This window comes from Vipera berus (assembly GCF_964194415.1).
Source record: "Vipera berus genome assembly, chromosome: W".
In the NCBI taxonomy this organism is placed as follows: domain Eukaryota; kingdom Metazoa; phylum Chordata; class Lepidosauria; order Squamata; family Viperidae; genus Vipera; species Vipera berus.
In genome coordinates, this window is record NC_138210.1 from 51021366 (window position 1) to 51042534 (window position 21169).

General features: G+C 43.8%; 1 protein-coding gene and 1 long non-coding RNA gene across 3 annotated transcripts; one reads left to right on the forward strand and one right to left on the reverse strand.

Annotated features, from left to right (window-relative positions):
- Window positions 1-1468: 1468 nt before the first annotated feature.
- Window positions 1469-21047, forward strand: LOC308676600 (ras-related protein Rab-35-like). Of its 2 annotated transcripts, none has more exons than XM_081342495.1 (6): window positions 1469-2904; window positions 14774-14824; window positions 17217-17340; window positions 18183-18307; window positions 20139-20263; window positions 20349-21047. In XM_081342495.1, the coding sequence occupies exons 1-6, from the start codon at window positions 2850-2852 to the stop codon at window positions 20532-20534; spliced, it is 666 nt and encodes a 221-aa protein (XP_081198621.1). In that variant the 5' UTR covers window positions 1469-2849; the 3' UTR covers window positions 20535-21047. The 2 variants fall into 2 exon arrangements, with proteins under 2 accessions (XP_081198621.1, XP_081198622.1); XM_081342496.1 differs by having other exon boundaries at window positions 1470-2904; window positions 20389-21047.
- On the reverse strand, window positions 4859-7034 carry LOC308676721. The gene is made up of 3 exons (XR_014028355.1): window positions 6981-7034; window positions 5756-5901; window positions 4859-4889 (listed from the first exon to the last, which is right to left on the reverse strand). It is a non-coding gene; the product is annotated as an uncharacterized lncRNA (long non-coding RNA).
- Window positions 21048-21169: the final 122 nt, after the last annotated feature.

Here is a 21169-nt window from a genome sequence, read left to right on the forward strand (position 1 = left end):
GACTTCAACTCCCAGAATTCCCCAGCCAGCCAGCTATGCTAAACTAAGCTATGCTGGCTGGAGAGTTCTGGGAGTTGAAGTCCACACAATCGAAAGTTGCTGAGATTGAGAAACACAGATGTAGATTATTTAGAAAACCTTTGAACGCCTCAGATCCTAGGAAGAAGGGTGGGGGGGGAGGACCCTGTGCTGGGGATCCTCTGTCAATGCCTTCTTCTGGCAAAAGTTAAAAAAATCTGGTTTATTTCTGGTACCTTGGGGGGACACATCCACCCTTTCTTGGCAGTAAAAAAAGAAGCAGTTTGCCACTGACATCTGCAAAGCTTTCCCCCCCTCTTCCCAGGCTAGTCTTGGGATTTCCTTGTGGTCCCCCATCCATCAGCTCCAATTCCACTGAACTGTTTGGAGATCAGCCGAGCTGCTGTCCCCGCCTGGGGCTCTTTTCTGCCAAAGGTTGCTCCAAATCGAGGCAACGCCAGCCACCAATTTGAAAGCTGCGACCCAGAGTTTCCCGGTTGAGGTGCTTGCTACAAAGGAAACTGCTGTCCCCAGCGCAGCTGTTAAAAGGCGAAACCTCGTCCAGAGACGCGTATTTGGACGCAGCCAAATAAGACACACCCTGAAATGTATTTTTTTTTCCGCCCTTTTGTTAATGCGTGCCACCTTCCCCTGGGTCGCATCCCCACCCATGTCCACGAAGCCCGCCCATCTCTTCTCCGCATCCTCGCCGAACGGGGGGTGGAGAAGGAAATAAAACCTGATTTTTTGCCTCTGGGACTCAGGGAGGCCAACCTTGGCGGCCCTTTTTGCCGGCTGCCGCCATCCTTAAGCAGGCGGCTTCCAGATGCGTGCGATTCCCATTCCCTGCCAGGCCGGGGAGGATAGCCATTGTAGTCCCCTCCCGTCTGTGGGCGCCAGGTTGGGGCCCGCTGCCGCATATGCAGGCGTTTTAACCCCTCGAAGTGGGAAATCCGGCTGGACTGCTCGGGCTGCACGTCTGAATAAATAAATCTCGTATCAATTAATTAAAGGGGGGGGGAAACAAACCAAAACGGTCCGCATCTTTAACCTAGAGCAGGGGTCGGCAACCTCGGCTCTTTTATGACTCGTGGACTTCAACTCCCAGAATTCCTGAGCCAGCATAGCTGGCTCAGGAATTCTGGGAGTTGAAGTCCACGAGTCATAAAAGAGCCGAGGTTGCCTACCCCTGACCTAGAGGACCCCGCGCGCGGTCATACTGACTCCTCCCCGCAAGGGGGCGGGCCCGGCGACTCCTCCAAGCCCCGCCTCCTCTTTATTACCAACCCCCCCCCTTCTTCTCCCGGCCCCGCCCAGCCCCGGGCCGCCGTCGCTAAGCACCGCCCATTATAGGACAGGCGCCGCCCATTACAAGGCGGGCTCCGCCCCTCGCTCTCCCTCCGCCTGGTTCGAACGCTACTTTGGCGTTCCAGCGGGGAAGCCGCGGCCGTCGGAGGGGAGAGGCAGGAAGCCGCGGGCTGCGGGGACCTGTCGGTCATCTGATCCCGGCCAGAGCAGCGTCCGGCAGGGGACGAAGAGGGAAGGCAGCCGCCGCCGCCGCCGCCAACCGCGGGAGACCCGCCTAGGCTGGCAGCTGATTCAGCGTTGAGCTCCTTGGCTCCCGTCGCAATGCTTCTTCCTGCAGGCCGCCTTGCGCCCGGCTCTCCTCGCCTCCTTCATTGATTCCTGCACGGCGGCGGCGTCTTTCCTGCTCCTTCCCTTTGGCTTTTTCCCCCTCTCCTGGCTTCTTTTCTTGGAAAACAAGAGAAGGCCGGGCACTTGGGGAAACTTTGCCATCCTTCCTCTTGGCCAAACCCTTCGTGGGAAACTCCCAACCTGCTTCCTTCCAACCTCGATCGGGTGTGCTGATTTCTCCTCCTCCTCCTCCTCCGTTTCTCCTTACAAAAAAAAAAAAGCCGATCGGATCATCATCATCTTCATCATCACGGCAAGTGGTTTTCTCTGATGCTGCTGCTGCTTGCACTCCTTTCGATATTGCTGGGCATTTGTTTTCCGGAGCCAAGCAGATCTTTTTTTGGAATGGAGGTCTAAATTCTCGCCTCCTTGCTACCCCTTTTCTGGATAGCCTTTAAACAAGAGCTACCTTTTGTGTCCTGCTTTCGTTTTTTAACAAGTCAGGGTTATTGCTGGAGGGAGTTGAATCTTGTTCTCTTTTAAAAGCTGGGATTAAAAGACTGAAGAAGAAGAAGACACACGTTTCTTCCTGCCTTTTCCTTTTTTTTTGTTGTTCTCAGTTACAATATTTTCTACACTGGTAAGCCAGGAATTTGGGAAAAATCCCCCCCCCCAATTGGCTCAGAAACACTTAACCATTTCTGTCTGTTTCCCTTCTTCCCATGACAAGCGAAGCCAAGATTTTAGTAAACCGTGATTCCGGTATTAGAGGACAAAACTCCAGAACAATCAGCGCACATCCTACAGTTGTTTGGCAGAAGAAGAAAGTGCTTTTGGACACACAAACTGGGCTGTGTTCCTCTGTCATTTGACCTCAAGGGAAGGAAAACATTTGGAAGGGGGAGGAAAAAAAAAGTTTTGACATCTTCCCAGCTGAGGCTAAGTTACAAACATTTCCATGTTCTTTACGGTAACTCTTTGGAGGAAAAGACGGTGAATCCTCGTGGATTGACTCAGTTCCCCTTCTTGGAAATTGTGGGCAATCTTTGGACCCTGTTTGGCCTTGGGAAGCTGTGATGGGGCTGTGAGGCCAAACTGATTTCCCACTGGATCCTGAGGGGCTGAGAGAAAAAGCTCTCCCGGGAGGAACTGAGTGTTAGATAAAAGCAGTGACGGAAGAAGACCCAGCACTGTGAATGGCTGCCAAGGATTATGACCACTTGTTTAAATTGCTTATCATCGGAGATTCGGGTAAGAATGCTTGTTGTTTCCTTGTCATCCATCTTCAATCTTATCTAACGCTGTCCTTCCGTATTTATTAGATTTTTTTTTATCCTGCCTTTATAACTTGATAAGTAACTCAAGGCAGAGAACATACATAATACAGGTAGTCCTTGACTTACAACAGTTCGTTTAGTGACAGTCCGAAGTTACAACAGCACTGGAAAAAGTGGCACGACCGTTTTTCACACTTATGACCACTGCAGCATCCTCATGGTCAGGTGATCGAAATTCAGACGCTTTGGCAACTGACTCATATCTGTGACTGTTCCACTGTCCTGGGGTCATGTGATTGCCCTTTTGTGACCTTTTGAGAAGCAGAGTCAATGGGGAAGCCAGATTCACTTAACAACTTAACAACTGCAGTGATTCACTTAACAACTGTGGCAAGAAAGGTAGTAAGATGGGGCAACTTAACGAATGTTTTACTTAGCAACAGAAAATTTGGGTTCAATTGTGGCTGTAAGTCGAGAAATATCTGTTCTCTTTTTTCCGCCTGTTTTCCCCACAACAACAACCCTGGGAAGTAGGCTGGGCTGAGAGAAAATGATTGGCCCAAAGTCACCTTAGTCGAGTGCCTGAGGCAGGACTAGAACTCACATTCTCTTGATTTCTAGGCCAGCATCTTAACCACTGTACTAAACTGCCTCTTGCTGGTTCTCCCCCTCATTATTTCAACCGTTTTGCTGTCTTTTTTGCACATTTTCAGATCTTCCTAGCACTTTTCATGCTAGACTTATCTGTTACTCTGCCATTTTCATTCTGAACACTTAGCCTGGTACTTTCCAATTTTTCTGCCTTCGTAGACTTTTATGTCAATCTTCCATTTTCTTCCTCCAGTTCATTGTGAGCACTTGGGATGGGCTGAATGTGTCCCTCCCTCCATATATAATCTCCTTCTTACCTGTCCTTTATTTTTGTTCTTTTGTTCTTCCCCACCCTTTCTGCCTCACTTTTATTTCTGCAAATATCTCTGGGCAGAATAAAAAACCACACAACTCTGAGAGGAAATCATTGGACCAATGATTTCCTCCTTAATTCTACCTCTCTTCTTGTTCTTCACTACTTTTCAGATACTCTAATTCTCTATAGTAGTGTTTTCCAACCTTAGCAACTTTTAAGATGTCTGGACTTCAATTCCCAGAATTCCCCTCCTTGCATGGAATTCTGGGAGTCCAAACATCTTCAAGTTACCATAGTTAAACACTGCTTTATAGATTCCACTGACTTACAGAAAGATCCATTAAATAAGTGAAAGGCTGAATTTTATTTTAACGACATATTAACGGTTTTCTTCAAGACTTAATTCAAATTGTAGAGCTTCCAGCATCCTTTGAGCTGTAGTTTTCTCAACCCTGGAATGTTTTGGCTTTAGTGATGAGGGAACAATCTTGGTAGTTTCCTTCCTATGTTTTTTATTGTCTTGAGATTGTTGACCTACTATCTCCAAGTGGATGGACTCCCGGCATGCTGGGACTACACAGCCAGACTGACTTTGAATTCTGGGAGTTGTAGTTCAAGTGCATCTGAAACTGAGAATGGCTGATTATCATTCCTCAAATTGTTTATAATACTATTTCCTGCATTTATTGAATATATAGGTCATTTCCTGGGTAGTTATCTTAAAGCAAAGCACAAATGTACACATAAAAGCTATTGATGCATTATTAACATTTAAGGATGACATTAAAAAACTGAATAGCAAAATAAAAATGTGGGTGGAGTAGCGGGATGGAAAATTAAGATTAAGCAGGATGGGCTTTTTGATTTTCACCCGATTATAACAGCCCTTTCTCAATGGCCATATGTTTCACATCCTGTTATAATCCTGTAGCTCTTTACCTAAGGGTAAGCTGAATTTACTCAAAAGATATTAACTTTTAATCACATACCGCAGGCGTATCCAACCTTTTGCCTTGCCTGGGCCGCATTAAGTGAAGAGGAATTCTTTTGGACTGCATATAAAATATATGATACAGTTAATAAGATGGCTCAGCAGTTAAAGATGCAAATAGATAAATAGGCACCACTTCGGTGGAAAGCTGACAGTGCTCTGTGCACTTCGACGTATAGTCTTGTTGGCCACATGATCATGGAAGCATCTTTGGACAACGCTGACTCTGTTGCCTGAGAAACAGAAATGAGCACCACCCCCTTGAGTTAGACACAGCTGGACACAGGGCCTTATAAATAATATTAAAAGTTTAAGATCTTGTGGGGGCCACATTACTAGCTGTCCAGGGCTGCATGCAGTCTGGGCTGTAGGTTGGCTACCCCCCCCCCGATGTACAGGATTGTAGTGCTGCTTTCTTTACATAGTCTTTTCAGCTCTTTAAAGAAAGTTAGAAATTAAAGAAATCAGGCAGGTGATTTGGGGCCTTCCAGAATATCTTAGATTTTGTCCCTCGCCAGCCTCAGCCAGCTTGGCCAAATCCAGAGATGGATTTATAATCCAAAACATCTGGAAAGCAGCAGATTGCCTATGTTGGGGCAAAACTGTTTCCATTCAACTCATCTGGTTGAGTCCCATCTTTTGTTTCCCAGGCTGCATTTTGAGCTCTAGTGTTCTTTGGCCATAGCTTAAAAGCTTGGCTTCCTGCTGAAGGTGGGGGCTGCCAGCAGAGAGAACTGGGGGATTCACTGGGGTGCACCTGCTGTGAAATTGGAGATATTAACGTGGATGTGGAATTCCTCAGTTTAGGATGAATGATTCATACAGATGGTATTGCAGTTTGTAGACACATTGTGGTCTGCCACAAACTGCTGACCTCACACAGCTGCTTGGGAAAATTTGAGAATGAGAATGAGGTGGGAACTTTACCTTCCAGCTGACTCATGACAAAACCAAGAAGTGGAAGTGAAGACTGGTTGAGGCAGACTTGTCCAGTTGAGGCTGAGCTGTTCTTCCATTGCTAGCACAAGTAGCCATTGTGTTACAATTATTTGTTTAGTGACCATTCAACAACACTGGAAAAAAAAGACTTACGATCAGTCATTGCCCTTACAGTATCCCCATGGCCACATGATCAAAATCCTGGCAATTAACATATATTTATGACAGTTGCAGCATTCCAGAGCCATGTAATCACCATTTGTAACACTCTCAGCCAACTTTGGACAACCAAAATCAATGGAGGAAGCTGGATTTGCTTAACAACTGCACGATTCACTTAACTGCAGCGATTCGTTTAACAGCTGAGGCAAAAAATGTAGAAGTGGGCACGACTCCCATAACAATTGCCTTGCTTACAACAGAAATTCTGGAAACAATTGTGGTTGTAAGTTGAGCGCTAGCAGTAGTACAATCGTCCAGAAATCTTTTCCACTGAATTGTCACGGGGGTGTTGCAAACAGAACTGTGACAGAAATGGATTACTCTTCCTTTGTTATTATATTCTTTTTGAAAAGGCCCCCCACATGATCTTAGCTTCTCTCTCCAGTCAGAAAGCCCAGAGAGATGAAGATTTCAGCGCCTTGCTTTCTCTTTAGGCCCTTTGCAAGTGATGTGGCTTATCTTCTCACTTTAGGATTTTGGGAAGTTTTAATGGCTTCCTCTGTTTGCTTTCTACTCTTGATAAAGCTGATTTTGAGGTGGATCAAAGTAAGATTAGTAGAAGCAGCAATCTTGGTATGAGTTCATGCATATTTCAGTGTATTCAAGAATCGGTTTGCTCCAACCTGGCAATCATTTCAATCAATTTTGCAGCTACTAAGATTGTTGGCTGAGCAGGGACAAAAATAGCCAGGGAAATGATTGAAGCCTGGGAAACGGGCTCCTTGTCAATCAATATGAGTACTGATTTACCACCAGGTTATCAGTTATTTAAGAGCCTTTGGCAGCATATGGAAACAACAGCCAATGACTTAATATTCTCCCATCAACATCCAATCAATAACTAAAAAGCCACACACAACCAGGCACTACATAAATACTACACATAGAATAACCCAAAGCACACATTCTGCTAGAGAGAAGTTCCCTGAGGATGGACTCCACCATAAGTCTGAAAGCTCGAAAGAATAAACCTCTGGTCCCGTTTACTGACCCAAATTTGATCCTGCAGTATTATCCCGGGACACGTATATTTGCCTTTATTCATGAAGAAATTGATACAGTAGAAATACAAATGAAGTCTCCAACAGTTGAAAGTAGATGCTGGCTGCAGAAGAGAGAAAAGTTGATGAAATGATTGATGGATAGATTGGCATGGTAAAAGGCTGGTGCAAAAAAGGCTGTTGATCTTTGGTGATCACATTTCAGGTTGGTGGTTTTCCTGGGATCTGCTTGGATCAGGTTGCTCCAAGACTTGTCTGATTTACAGCAGATTTTAGGATTTAGATGCCTGTCACGTAGTCATGGCCCTTAGTACAAATAGGCACACTAAATCAGAGGGACTGGCTAAGAGGTATTCGGGGGCAGAAACAGGTTAACGTTTATTAAAATGTATTCATTGGCAGATGGGGGCGGGGGGGTGTCTTCTATTCATGTGATAATTCACATAATCAAATCATTATGGGAAGAATGTAAATTGGGTCATCGGCATCAGTTTTCGTTGTTTGCATAATTATGTCATTGTGCTAATCAGTGTGGAAAATTGGTCCGCTCCATGTGAAGGCCATTGAAAGAGTCTGAAAGAGGGCAGATATTTAGAACTTTAAATATGGGCTGGAGGGGATATTTCCTAAGTGGGTCTAAGAAAACAGTTCAGTTTTGGACAGCATGATATAAAAAAGATGTTGAGACTCTAGAATGAGTGCAGGGAAGAGCAACAAAGATGATTAGGAGGCTGGAGGCTAAAACATATAAGGAACGGTTGCTGAAATTGGGAACGTCTAGTCCAGGGGTAGGCAACCTTGGCTCTTTTATGACTCGTGGACTTCAGCTCCGAGAATTCCTGAGCCAGCCATGCTGAGGAGAAATGGAGACGTTTCCATGCTGATCCATTCTGGCTCAGGAATTCTGGGAGTTGAAGTCCACAAGTCATAAAAGAGCCAAGGTTGCCTACCCTTGGTCTAGTCTAATGAAGAGAAGGGTGAGGGGTGACATGATAGCAGTGTTCCAATATCTCAGGGGCTGCCACAAAGAAGAGGGAGTCAAGCTATTCTCCAAAGTGCCTGAAAGCAGGACAAGAAGCAACGGATGGAAACTAATCAAGGAGAGAACCAATCTAAAAATAAGGAGAAATTTCTTGACAGAACAATTAACTTTACTTGGAATAGCTTGCCTCTTTTGGTACTGTCCATGGGGAAATTAAAAGACGCTTGCTCCTGGGGAGGAAAGCCATGGCAAATCTAGACAGCACACTAAAAAGCAGAGACATTACCCTGCCAACAAAAGTGCATATAGTCAAGGCTATGGTCTTCCCAGTTGCAATGTATGGCTGTGAAAGCTGGACCATAAGAAAGGCTGAGCGCCAAAGAATTGAAACCTTTGAACTATGGTGCTGGAGAAGACTCCTGCGAGTCCCTTGGACTGCAAGGTGATCAAACCAGTCAGTCCTAGAGGAGATCAACCCTGACTGCTCTTTAGAAGGCCAGATCCTGAAGTTGAAACTCAAATGAGGACCCAGATTGTTGGGGGCAATAAGCTGACTTTGTAATAATGCCGCTTGGGGGGTGGTGAAAGCCCTAATAAGCAGGCATATACATAGAATGAAGGCTATTGCTAAGCACATTGGTTTGTGCTTAAATTGTAAGCCGCCCTGAGTCTTCGGAGAAAGGGCGAGATATAAATGGGATTAAAAAAAATACTTTGGCCACCTAATGAGAAGGAAGGACTCACTGGAGAAGAGCCTAATGCAGGGAAAGGTTGAGGGCAAGAGAAGAAGGGTAGGACAGAGAATGAGGTGGCTGGATGGAGTCACTGAAGCAGTAGGCGTGAGCCTAAATGGACTCCAGAAGATGGTAGAGGACAGGAAGGCCTGGAGGAACGTTGTCCATGGGGTCGCGATGGGTCGGACACGACTTCGCAACTAACAACAACAAGCTTGCCTCTGGAAGTTCTGTTATGACCCAGGTGATCAAGGCGAGGCAGGCCTTTAGAGTCCTTTGTTGTACTTAAGGTGTGTTCTACAAACTGCCCTCCAACGACCAGTAAGGCTCCATCCCATGCTACCCTAAAGGCAGTCAATCCTCAATCCCCCAAACAACAACCCACATATGACCAGCAAAGTCCACAAGGCAAAGTCCAGGCATAAGACAAATGGCAGCCCTCAGGGCAAAAGACAAGGGACAAGGCAAAGGCGGTTCTGAAGGTAAAGCAAAGCAAAGGGCAAAAACAGTCCACAAGGCTAGGGCAAAACAAATGGCAGTCCTTCAAGCAAAGACGAAAAGCAGTCCTCGAAGCAAGGTGAAAAGGCCTTGCCTTCAAAGCTGGGGGAGTAGAATCCAAAGCTAACAATTGTTCCTGGCAAAGACTAACACCTCACCGCTTCTCCCAAAGTCATTCCACTCCAGGTGTTCCTTGTGAGGAGGGATGGGGCAACCTTCTCCCGAGTAGCTTTGCAGCCCTTCTCTGGGCTTACCTCCGCTCCCCGTGACCTTGAATTGGTGGAGGAGGCAGCCCTTCCTCATCAGAGGAGATCTGCTGCCTATCAGCACCACTGCCTGTCAGCAGCCGATCCTCCCGTGTCTGGGAAGGCAAGCAGCGCTCTGTCTGGTCGACCACCTCCCCCAGTGCCTGAGGAGACTGGGACAGCAACGTCCTCAACCTCTGGCCTCCCCAAACATGCCAAGGGAGACGTGCCATCCCTGTGAGATGGTCCTGGTTCCAGCTCCTCCTCCTCCTCCTCCTCTGAACCGGGCTCCAATGGGGCCACGACAGTTTTGGGTTCTCCATCACTGGAGGTTTTCCAGAAGAGATCAGACAACCATTGGTCTGAAATGGTATAGAGTTTTCTGCTTGAGCAGGAGGTTGGACTAGAAGACCTCCAAGGTCCCTTCCAAATCTGTTGTTTTGCTAATTCAAAACTTAGTTGTTAAAGCTAGAGTGAAATCTGAAGTGGGGTGGCAGCAAGGCTCGATCCTTTTGTACGCTTCCACGTTGGTTCAATTATTTGGGTGAAAAGGTGGGAGAAAGGCTTGCTAAATTTTCAGTTGGAAAAATATGAGTGGGACAGCTCCTGTTCTGGAAAACAATCACTGCAATTCAAAATATCTTGATAAGTAGATCAGCTGAATAACATCTAGAGCTGAATAACATCTAGTAGTGGCCAATGCAAGACTCTTCCCTCAGGAAACCAAAATAAAATGCACAATTATAAGATGGGAGATAGAGGATCGATAAGAGGATTTGTGGAAAAGATCTCAAAACGGTGACTGCAAACTGCATATGAGTCAGCAGAGAGAGAATACAAAAAAAAGGAACTACAGAGTTTTGCATCGGTCACTACTACTAGGTGTTATTCACCTCTATATGCTAGCTATCTACTTATCAAGATATTTTGAATAAAAGCATCATCCCTGGATCAGCGTATTCTTCACTGATACATAATTCAGTGTTGTTCCTTTCTGGGCCCCATATTTTAAAGATTCAGAGACATTATAGCAGATGCAGGAAAGGGTAAGTCTTCAACTTACGACCACAATTGGGACTGGAATTTTGGTCGAAACTCCTGATGGTCATACATTGAGGCTCCGGGTAACTGAAGCCAATTTTACAACTCTTTTCATGACACTTGTTAAGTGAATCATGTTTGCCATAAGTCCAAATCCATTCTCCTAAATGGGTGCTATTTTTGTCAGAAACAAAAGAAACCAGCAAAAAAAATATGTCACAAATCATGATCATCATCAGAGCATCAAAGATGATCAAGGATCTGGGAGGCTAAACTGTACAAGGAACGGTTAAGGGAACTGGATATGTCTAGTCCAGGGGTAGGCAACCTTGGCTCTTTTATGACTCATGGACTTCAACTCCCAGAATTCCTGAGTCAGCATAGCATAGCTGACTCAGGAATTCTGGAAGTTGAAGTCCATGAGTCATAAAAGAGCCAAGGTTACGTACCCCTGGTCTAGTTTAATGAAGAGAAGGACTAGGGTGACATGAAAACTGTCTTCCAGGAGTTGAAAAGCTGTCACAGAGAAGAGGGGCTCAATCTATTGTCCAAAGCACTTAGAGGGCAGGACAAGAAGTAGTGGATGGAGAATTATCAAAAATGGATCCAACCTGGAACTAAAGAGAAATTTCCTGACAGTAAGAAAATTAATCGGTGGACAGCTTGCCTCCTGAAGTTATGGATGTTCCATCGCTGGAGGTTTTCAAGAAGAGATTGGACGGCCACTTGTCTGGAATGGTATAAGATCTCCTGCTCCAGCAGGGGGTTAGATTAGAAGACCTCCAAGATCCCTTTCAACCCTGTGATTCTAAGATTCTGGTTTGGCTAGGCCAGGGATAGGCAACCTTGGCTCTTTTATGACTCGTGGACTTCAGCTCCCAGAATTCCTGAGCCAGCATGGCTCAGCATGGAAACCTCTCCATTTCTCCTCAGCATGGCTGGCTCAGGAATTCTGGGAGTTGAAGTCCACGAGTCATAAAAGAACCAAGGTTGCCTACCCCTGGCAGAAGAGACAAGTAACTGATAGGCCTTGGATAGTCTGTCTTTTGTTACTGTTCCTGAGATGACAATTTTGGGAACTAGTTTCCATATAGATTAGTGATCTAGGATTTGTAGGGGGGAAAAAACCTCCCACTAAATCTTGGCTTAGAATTGTGGGTAACTACAGGTAGTCCTCAAGTTAACAACCATTTTTAGTGAAGGTATAACAGCATTGAAAATAGTGATTAATAATCATTTTTCACACTTAGGTCATGTGTTCACCTTTTGCAACCTTCTGACAAGTAGAGTCAATGCGGAAGCCAGATTCACTTAACAACTGTTATTATTAGCTAACTGCAGTGATTCACTTAACAAGTGTAGCAAGAAAGGTTGTAAAATGGGGCAAAACTCACTTCTTCTGTCTTGCTTAAGAATAGAAATTGTGATTGTACATCAAGGAATACCTGTGCCAGATTTTCAGAAACATTTTTATCCCTCATGGTGGAACGATAGTTGTAGAAATCTTGTTAACCAATGTCTTCATCCATTGTGGTGGCCAGCCGCTTACCACAGCCTTTTCAACCTGTTTTCGCTTCAGGTGAATGGACTTCAACTCCCAGAATCCACCAGTGAGCCACACCATTGCTTGAGATAGGACATTGAAGTCCAACCATCTGAAAGTGGCTGAAATCGAGAAAAAATAAAGTTGAAACCCAAGCATCTCTTTGGAGAAAACTCTCCTTGGGGTATATCTCCTTTCATCCCTGGTGAGGCAAGGCTATATGTTACATGAAAAACAATCCAGTGATGGCCTTCATACATAAGCAGGAATCCCAGGTGTAATAAACCCTGAAACTCGAGATAACCTAATTACTTCCATTTTCTTCTTTCTAGTAGGTACTGTGTCATACTAGTGTCAAAGAAGAGAATTTTGTACACCACCTTAGCACAGCTTTGTGGATAGGAGTGCTCAAACAATGAAGCTAGTTAAAATGAAGGCTTGGCTTGTTTTTTTTTTTTAGGAATCTTGGTTTCCTTGGGTGTGTTTAACCCAGTAGCCTGGTTTTGGGGCATTCTGTGAAGCTTTTCTGTGCCTGGTTATGTCATGTACTGTAAAAATAGAGAAGTTGCACGTATATACAGTACATGCAGCTATCTTACATTGTGGGATACAAACTCCACAGATTCCTTTCCTGTTATGTGTTGACGTTTCTTCAGAAGGCTTCCTTGGAGAGGAACAGAGAGGGTTAGAAGAGGGTCATACAGCTGCAAGCTCTTTTCCTCTACTTATTATTTCCCAGCTATCCCACCACCAAGTCTCTTCAAAAAATTAACATGTCAGGAAGATAACAGAGATGGGGTAGATGGAGAACAGCTGCTGTGACCCTTTTTCATTTTAACTGGAGAGTCCTTCTGAAACTTAAATTATCCCAGTGTTGCAGAATGGAACGTTAGGTCAACTTTCCAGCCAGGCAGGCAGCCTTGCCCTTGTTCTAGAGACTCCATTCCTTGACTATTTTCTTAATTTTGTTTTCTGTATGCCTCTAGCAAATTCTTTGCATTCCGTGGCCTTTCAGCTTACTCCCATCTTCATTAAGCCATTTGAGAGGGTTGCTCCTTCACCCCCTTTCTTCTCTTAGAAGTTTGTTCTTCTGCAAACATTTCGTTTCCCCTGAGTCTGCTTGATATTTCTTCTCTCTTGTGGCTCAGTAGCCGTATTTTGGCCTCTTTCCTGGTGGCATTCCTGCTAAATTCAGCGCTAGGAGGAGAATTAGATTTCATGGGTGGCCTTCATCAGTTTGACTAGCTCAACGTATTCTAGCATATTCTCTTCCAGTTTTTTTCCCCCTCTTCTGTCTGTGGCCATTTTCAGTGATGAAGTCTAGAACTTTCGCCTGTAGGAACCCATCTGCATCTTGAGTTACTTTACAAAATAGATTACCTGCTAACTACATTATGTGAAAAGCCCAAGCCATCTTAGGACAGAATAATTAAAGAGAACAGCCATGCTCAGATGTGGAGGTTGTCTTGATATGCATTCCCTGAAAAGAAATCTGTGTAATAAGTAGCCAGGCTCTACATAGCTCAAGGAAGATGTGATTCACACAGTGCCTATAGAATATGCTGAGTTTGGTTTGCTTTAGCATGTTACATGAACTCAGCTGATTTTTGCATTAGTGCAAGGGTATCCAACCTTGGCAACTTTTTAAGATTTGTGAACTTCAACTCCCAGAATTCCCCAGCCAGAATTCTGGGAGCTGCAAGTCCACAAGTCTTAGAGTTGCCAAGGTTGGACCTCTCTGCCTTTAGTGTGTGGGATGCACTCAGCCAATTCTAGTTTGTCAACAAACCAATAACCAAGGGTAATATATATGTAGAGTAAAAGTGTGCTAAAATTGCAGTTTGGTTGAACGTCATATTGAATGACGTAGAGAGCCAAGAGGCTCCTACAGGAACCAAAGGAAATCAGCTGGCACACAATGGGACCTAGCTGGTTTGTGAAATCTGGGAAGAAAAACAGATTTCCGTCAGTGTGTATATGCTGCATGTGTGGGAGAGGGAGAGAGAAAGAGACGGCCTAGCACGCAGCCAAGATCAGCCAAGAAAGCTTGCGCTGCGGAACTCAGTCTTGGCTTATCTCCCACTGCAGCTTTAGAGACTGGAGATGCAGTTGTATGTATACTCTGAACCTTCGCAGGAAGGGGTCTGGTTCAAGAAGCTGTGAGGAAGGAAAGGAGAAGAACTGGAGAAGTTGATTTCCAGGGTTATGTCAACAGGTGACCTCAGAAGTTGCCAGAGAGGATTTGTGTCCCGTGACATCTGTGGTGCCATCCTTGTTAGGTGTCTCGATTACTTTAAGCCAGAGTATCGAGGTGTGCCTTCCTGCTCGTAACCTTTCAACTTCCTGTTTAGAAGCAAAGTTTTGTGACTACTCAGCATCACACAGATCTAGTTATTATTTATCCTATGTTCTCACCACTGCCTGAGAGTTCACATCCACTGCATGGAAGATAATCCACAATCTCTGATGGTTCCCCCCCCCCCACAAAACTGTACAAGCTTCTCTTCCAATCCTGTGGTTTTTCCCCCTCCTTCTTCTCCTTGTAGTAGGACACAATAGGTTGAGACAGGAGTGGCCCTTTTTGAATAAATACTCCAAGGTTGTTTGCTTTGGGCGGGAAGCTTCTCAGAGGCTTTGCTGAGGGCCGTCTGTAGCACCAGAGGCCGTTTAAGAAATCATGGGGAGGATTAATCTCTCATTTTGCGTTTGTGTGATTTGTTCCCTTTTGTTTCCTTTCCAGGGGTTGGCAAAAGTAGCCTTCTGCTCCGCTTTGCAGATAACACCTTCTCAGGTAAGGAACTGCCTCCTGTATCAATGATCATTGGATGGGTTGGGAGTCCTGATTCTTGCTGTGCACCGCTGCAATATGAGTCCAGCCCAGTCCAGGTCAAGCATCTTTGGATAAGATGGATTTTTGGCTTTAACATCTCATTTTTAAAAGCAGTTGCAACGTTGCAACTAGAGAAGACTATTTTAATGCAAAGATGCAAAAGAAAAAAGAAAAAAAAGCAGGATAGCTGCGCTGGTCTGTGAAATACAAAAAAATCACACTGTCCAAAGGGGCAATTAGGAGGAGCCGAAATTCCACAAACAAGCGTGTGAGTTTCCCAGAGATTTTTCTCAGGTCTGTTCCAAAGAATGTAGAGGCTCCCTCCCTGCTTCGTGGCATTTTAATTGGTCACAATAATGATATTGCCCAATTGTGGATTGGGGGTTTAATTTAGCCGGCGTTCTTTTATTCAGTTTTGCTATATAAAAAAGCAGATTTTCCTATCTGCTCTAATTAAATGTGTTTGTGTGCTGATTGTGTTTCCCTGCTAGGGGAATGCTGTAATTGAATACTTGCTGGTTTAAGATTGTATGTCTTTGCAAAGTATTGCAACATGAATTCTTTTCAAAATAAATTCCTTCTCATTTGTCCCTCCCTCCTGCCGTGGTTGAGTTACTTCTCTCCATTTTATTTGGCTAGTTTTCAGTGTACAAAGTCAGATTGTAATGTAATTTGCCGGTTGGCCAAACTGTTGATTAAATGACCAGGAAAAACCTGCCAAAAATGCAGACTCTATTGATTCTCTCTGCCAAAAAAGCCAACACAGTGCTAGGCTGCATTAACAGAGGGATAGAATCAAGATCACGTGAAGTACTAATACCACTTTACAATGCCTTGGTAAGGCCACATCTGGAATACTGCATCCAGTTTTGGTCACCACGATGTAAAAAAGATGTCGAGACTCTAGAAAGAGTACAGAGAAGAGCAACAAAGATGATTGGGGGACTGGAGGCTAAAACATATAGGGAACGGTTGCTGGAATTGGGTATGTGTAGTTTAATGAAGAGAAGGGTGAGGGGTGACATGATAGCAGTGTTCCAATATCTCAGGGGCTGCCACAAAGAAGAGGGAGCCAAGCTATTCTCCAAAGCACCTGAAAGCAGGACAAGAAGCAATGGATGGAAACTAGTCAAGGAGAGAAGCAACCTAGAACTAAGGAGAAACTTCCTGACAGTTAGAACAATTAACCAGTGGAACAACCTGCCTCCAGAAGTGGTGAATGCTCCAACACTGGAAGTTTTTAAGAAGAGACTGGACAGCCATTTGTCTGAAATGGTATAGGGTTTCCTGCCTTAGCAGGGGGTTGGACTAGATGACCTCCAAGGTCCCTTCCAACTACTACTACTACTTCTTCTTCTTCTTCTTCTTCTTCTTCTTCTTCTTCTTCTTCTTCTTCTTCTTCTTCTTCTTCTTCTTCTTCTTTTATTATTACTATTATTATTATTATTATTATTGCATTTATTTTGAGCAAAATTCCTGTATTTTTCCTGTTAGAGATAGGTTGCGCCCATAACTGATATTAGAATCCTGCAAATTCTAAGAATTATTGTATCTCTTTTTCCCCATTGAGTTATTCAGTGGTCTCAGTAGTCCTCAGGTTAACAACCATTCATTCAGTGGCCATTCCGAGTTACAATGGCACTGGAAAAAATAGTTTACAACTAGTCCTCATGCTTACAACTGTCGCAACATCCTAATGGCCACATGATCAAAATTTGGGTACTTATCAATCCGGGTGTATTTACGACCTTCTGCAGCATCCTGGAATCACGTGAACACTATTTGCAACTTTCCCAGCTGACTTCTAACATGGGTCCTCAACCTTGGCAACTTTAAGACTTGTGAACTTTAAATCCCAGAATTCCTCAGCCAGCAAAGCTGGCTGAGGAATTCTGGGAGTTGAAGTTCACAAGTCTTAAAGTTGCCAAGGTTGAGGACTCCTGTTCTAACAAGTAAAGTCAATGGGGGAAGATGGATTGGCGTAATGACTGTATGATTTACACAACAACTGCACTGACTCGCTTAACTATGAAAAAAAAATGATAAAAATCGGGTGCGACTCTCTTTAACAATCACCTCGCTTTAGAAACAGAAATTCAGCTCCCAACTGAGGTCATAAATTGAGAACTACCTGTCTTTGATCTTTCGTGTGTCACAATGAAATTTCTGACCCTTCACAATCCTATTTTTCCCCCCTTAGTAATAACAAGATTGGATCACGCTTCCCTTTTGCAGTAATGTCTCATAAAACTTAGCTTTAATATTTCTGGGTTTGGGCAGCAAAAAGCCTTTTTTTTTTACTGTTTTCTGATTTCTTTTTATTCTTTCTTCTTTCGTCCCTGTGTCTCTCCAGGTAGCTATATCACAACAATTGGGGTCGATTTCAAGATCCGGACACTAGTGATTAATGGAGAAAGAGTGAAGCTGCAGATCTGGGATACAGCTGGACAGGAACGGTTCAGAACTATTACCTCCACGTAAGTCTAGGACATGAACAGTAGGGCCTGAATACTGAAGAGTGGGGATAAATTGATGAGAGGCCTATGAGAGAGTATTAATTAGCTAGTCAGCAGTAAGCAACCTTTTCACATGATGATCCGCATTTACAATTTTGCAAGGTAAAATAAATAAAAAGTTCAAAAAATTGTGCGAATGTGCTTCCTTAAAAAGCTACCAGATTTTTGATCCAGAAAGAGAAATTATTTTAAAAAGTTGAATACAGGCAGTCCTCGACTTACGACAACTGAGCCCAAAATTTCTGTTGCTAAGCAAGACATTTTGTTAAGTGAGTTTTGCCCCAATTTACGACCTTTCTTTCCACGGTTGTTAAGGGAATCACTGCAGTTGTCAAGTTAGTAACACGGCTGTTAGGTGAATCTGGCTTCCCCATTGACTTTGCTTGTCAGAAGGTCGCAAAAGGTGATCACATGACTGCGACCGTCGTAAATATGAGTCAGTTGCCAAGCATCCAAATTTTGATCACATGACCATGGGGATGCTGCAACTTATAAAACTGTTATAAGTTACTTTTTTCAGTGCTGTTGTAATTTAGAATGATTACTAAATGAACTGTTGTAAGTTGCGGACTATCTGTACTTGGACAACGTTGTGGGATTCTAGCCATTTTTATTTTTTTTATTATTTTAACGTCGAGGGGGGTGTCATCCCTCCTGAGGTTTTGTGGACACCTCAGGGCTAATCACTAAAGTAAATGTAACTCTTGGTGCGGCTACAGAACTGCTTCGAAGCCTCTCGCTGAAGGAAGGAGAAAGATAAGAGAATTATTTTCTCCGTTCAAAGTTCATTTTCTTTCGTGCAGGTATTACCGCAACACCCATGGTGTCATCATTGTTTACGATGTGACAAACGCCGAGTCCTTCGTTAATGTCAAACGTTGGCTGCATGAGATTGGGCAAAACTGTGACAATGTGTGCAAGATTTTGGGTGAGTGGTTTTGTTACCGACCCGTCTTCCCCCTCATCTTTCAGTTCAATAACTGAGGTTGTGAGTCCTTGTAATTCTATCACATTACATTGAAACCTGATCGGGCTAATAGAAAATGCATGAAATTTTCTCCAATAGTTTTTATTCATACCAGAGGAAGCAGAGGAAGTAGATTGTGAATACTTCATGGTGTTCCTGCTTGTGAGGTATTTTTCTTATTTCAGGAATATCCAAACTAGAAAAATTATCTTCAGGGGCATTGAGGTTTCGGCCTCTTCACATGTCTGTTCACATGTTTACAATTGCTTAATTCTTCTTGGTTGCTCTAGAAACAAACGTAACTCCAGAGATGTCTCGTTGAAGGTTAGCTACGGAAACCTGATAGAAAGTGTCTTCATTTATTTATTGCAATAGTAGCATTGCATTTGAGGAAATTATTTGAGTTGCTATGGTTGCACCTAGGAACAGGACAGGCAGTATTGTTTCTATTCTCCTTGCATTTCAGATTATGAAGCGCTGATTTGGCCATTTGAACAAGTTTTTGGTTGGGGAAAAATATTCTACCCTGTCTTGGTATGTTCTTCCTCAACGGAATGTTCCAGCTACTTTATGTTGGAACTACAACTCCCACAATCCTTATGTTAGTTAGGGCTTCTGTAGGCCCTGCCTATTGTTTGTAGTGATAGGAAGAATATTTTACTGAGATACTTTGCAGGGTGATACTGTAGTGGGTCTTTGAGGATTGAAGATAAGCTGTTGGATCCACTAGCTAATGCTTGGCCAAAGCTAATCATCTGAACATTTGTCACATGCCTTTCACTTTGATATGAGCGATGGCTTATGACAAAAAAGCACTGTGATTTGCTGACTGCAGGACAATTCTTTCTTTATCTAATACTGCCAACTATTAAAATCTCTCAGCGGGTTTATAAAAGGGTAAAATAAAATTTCAGCCAAGATATTGGCATAGAACTAAACCCAGTGACTGGGATTCCTAGAGAAGATATGAATTCATTATATTTTTATCTCACCTTTCCCTAAAAACTCAAATGTAACAAAGATGCATATATTGCTTATAGAAAATTGTCCTAAATAAAATTAAAGCTAGGTTGTTTTTTTTAAATCACATGGATTTACTTGCTTTATCCAAAAGATGAAGAACTAACTGGTCATCTGTTGTGGATTAGAAGGCCAAATAAATATGGAATTTTGGCTTTGCCTATTGCAAAAAAATGAGATACCTTAGTTAGGGTTAATTCTTGCTTTGTTTGCTGCATTGGTCTCTGGTAAGCCAAACCAAAACCCTCTGTCTGCAAATCATTTAACCAAACTATGAATGGCTTGTTACCACAGCCACTCTAGAGTGAAAAGGCAGATTTCTTAACAAGTCGCTCTTCCATCTTAAGCGATTAGTTCACAGAATTACCTTCTTTAGAGTCTTTTCTCCAAAGTGTAAGACAGAAAAAGTACTATTTAATATTATCTGCTTACCAGTGCCTTTTAAAATGGGACACATCGAAATTGGGGCATTTATTTGGACAACATATGCTATGCCACTGAACTGTTTTTTGTGCCAAAATTCTTTTACACACATACAAAAAGAATCACTGCAGAAATCATTAAAAGGAGCCAGGTTGAGCTGCTCAAGATTAGAGAGAGGACTATAGCTTAAAGACAGTCTAATTGGTCTTAAACTGTGATAGGCTCAGAATGAAGACACAGTAGGCCTGAATTATCTGCTACTTGTGCAGAATGTATTCCATAGTATATTAAAGGATTTGGATTGTTGCCGTTGCTCTAATTTGCCTCTTCTCCTATCCTCTCAAATCAGTGGGTAATAAATGTGAGCACCTGTCACGGAAGCAAGTAGAGACAGCTGATGCCCGGCGGTTCAGTGAGCAAATGGGAGTGCGGCTTTTTGAAACCAGCGCTAAGGAGAACCTCAACGTTGAAGAGGTAGAGGCAGAGTTGGTTAGGACGCCTTCGGTGTTTCAAGAGGGGGTGGCTGGGGCTTTGGGCTGAAAAAAAAACCTGATTTAAGATTGTTCCAATTCCCTTCCCCTCGCATATTCCACCCATAGATGTTCAACGCCATTACCACCATGGTGCTCTGTACGAAACAGGAAAACCTGGCGCGGCGGCAACAGCAGAACGAGGTTGTCAAAATCAACAAGCCGAAAAAGAAGCCTTCGGTCAAGAAATGCTGCTGAAGGGACAGCCCCTGTAGATGCCCTTTTCTTTGGGAGGGGCGGGGGGGAATGATGAACTGTGGGGAGTTGGGTGGGCGGAAAAAAATAATAATCGTGGCTCATGTGATGTTAGGGATGGGGCTTCCGGATCTTGGTCAGAGGGGCAGGAGAACCAGTATGAATCCTCCTAGCCCTGGAATTCTTCTGTTCCCCTTCGTTGGGGAAGTTGCGTTGTGGGGATAGAAAGTCAAATTGAAGCACTGCGTTCCCTGCCTGCTGATAGGTTGGGGTGGCGGTGTAGGTTGTGCTTACAAAAAAGGGGGTGGGAAGTACCGAGCAGCGTTAAAAAAAAAAGTCTACTAAAACAAATTATTAAGGTGATCAAAATAAAGAGGATGTGGGGCGTAGCTGAGCCCAAGGAAATTGTCCTTCTCCCCACAACTGAAAAACAAAAACAAAAAGTCTCTTCTCTTACAGTGATGTCTGCTCATTTGTATTTTATTTCTCCGCTTCTGGACTGATGGCTGGCTGCTGGAATTGCAGAATGCAACCGATGTTCGAATTCCACTCATGGCATGAATGCTGCAGGCTGAGGGAGGTGGTGGGCATTACGATTATTTTGGGGCAAGCTCCTCCAGGCTCTGTAGCTGTGCCTCAGTTTACATACATAATA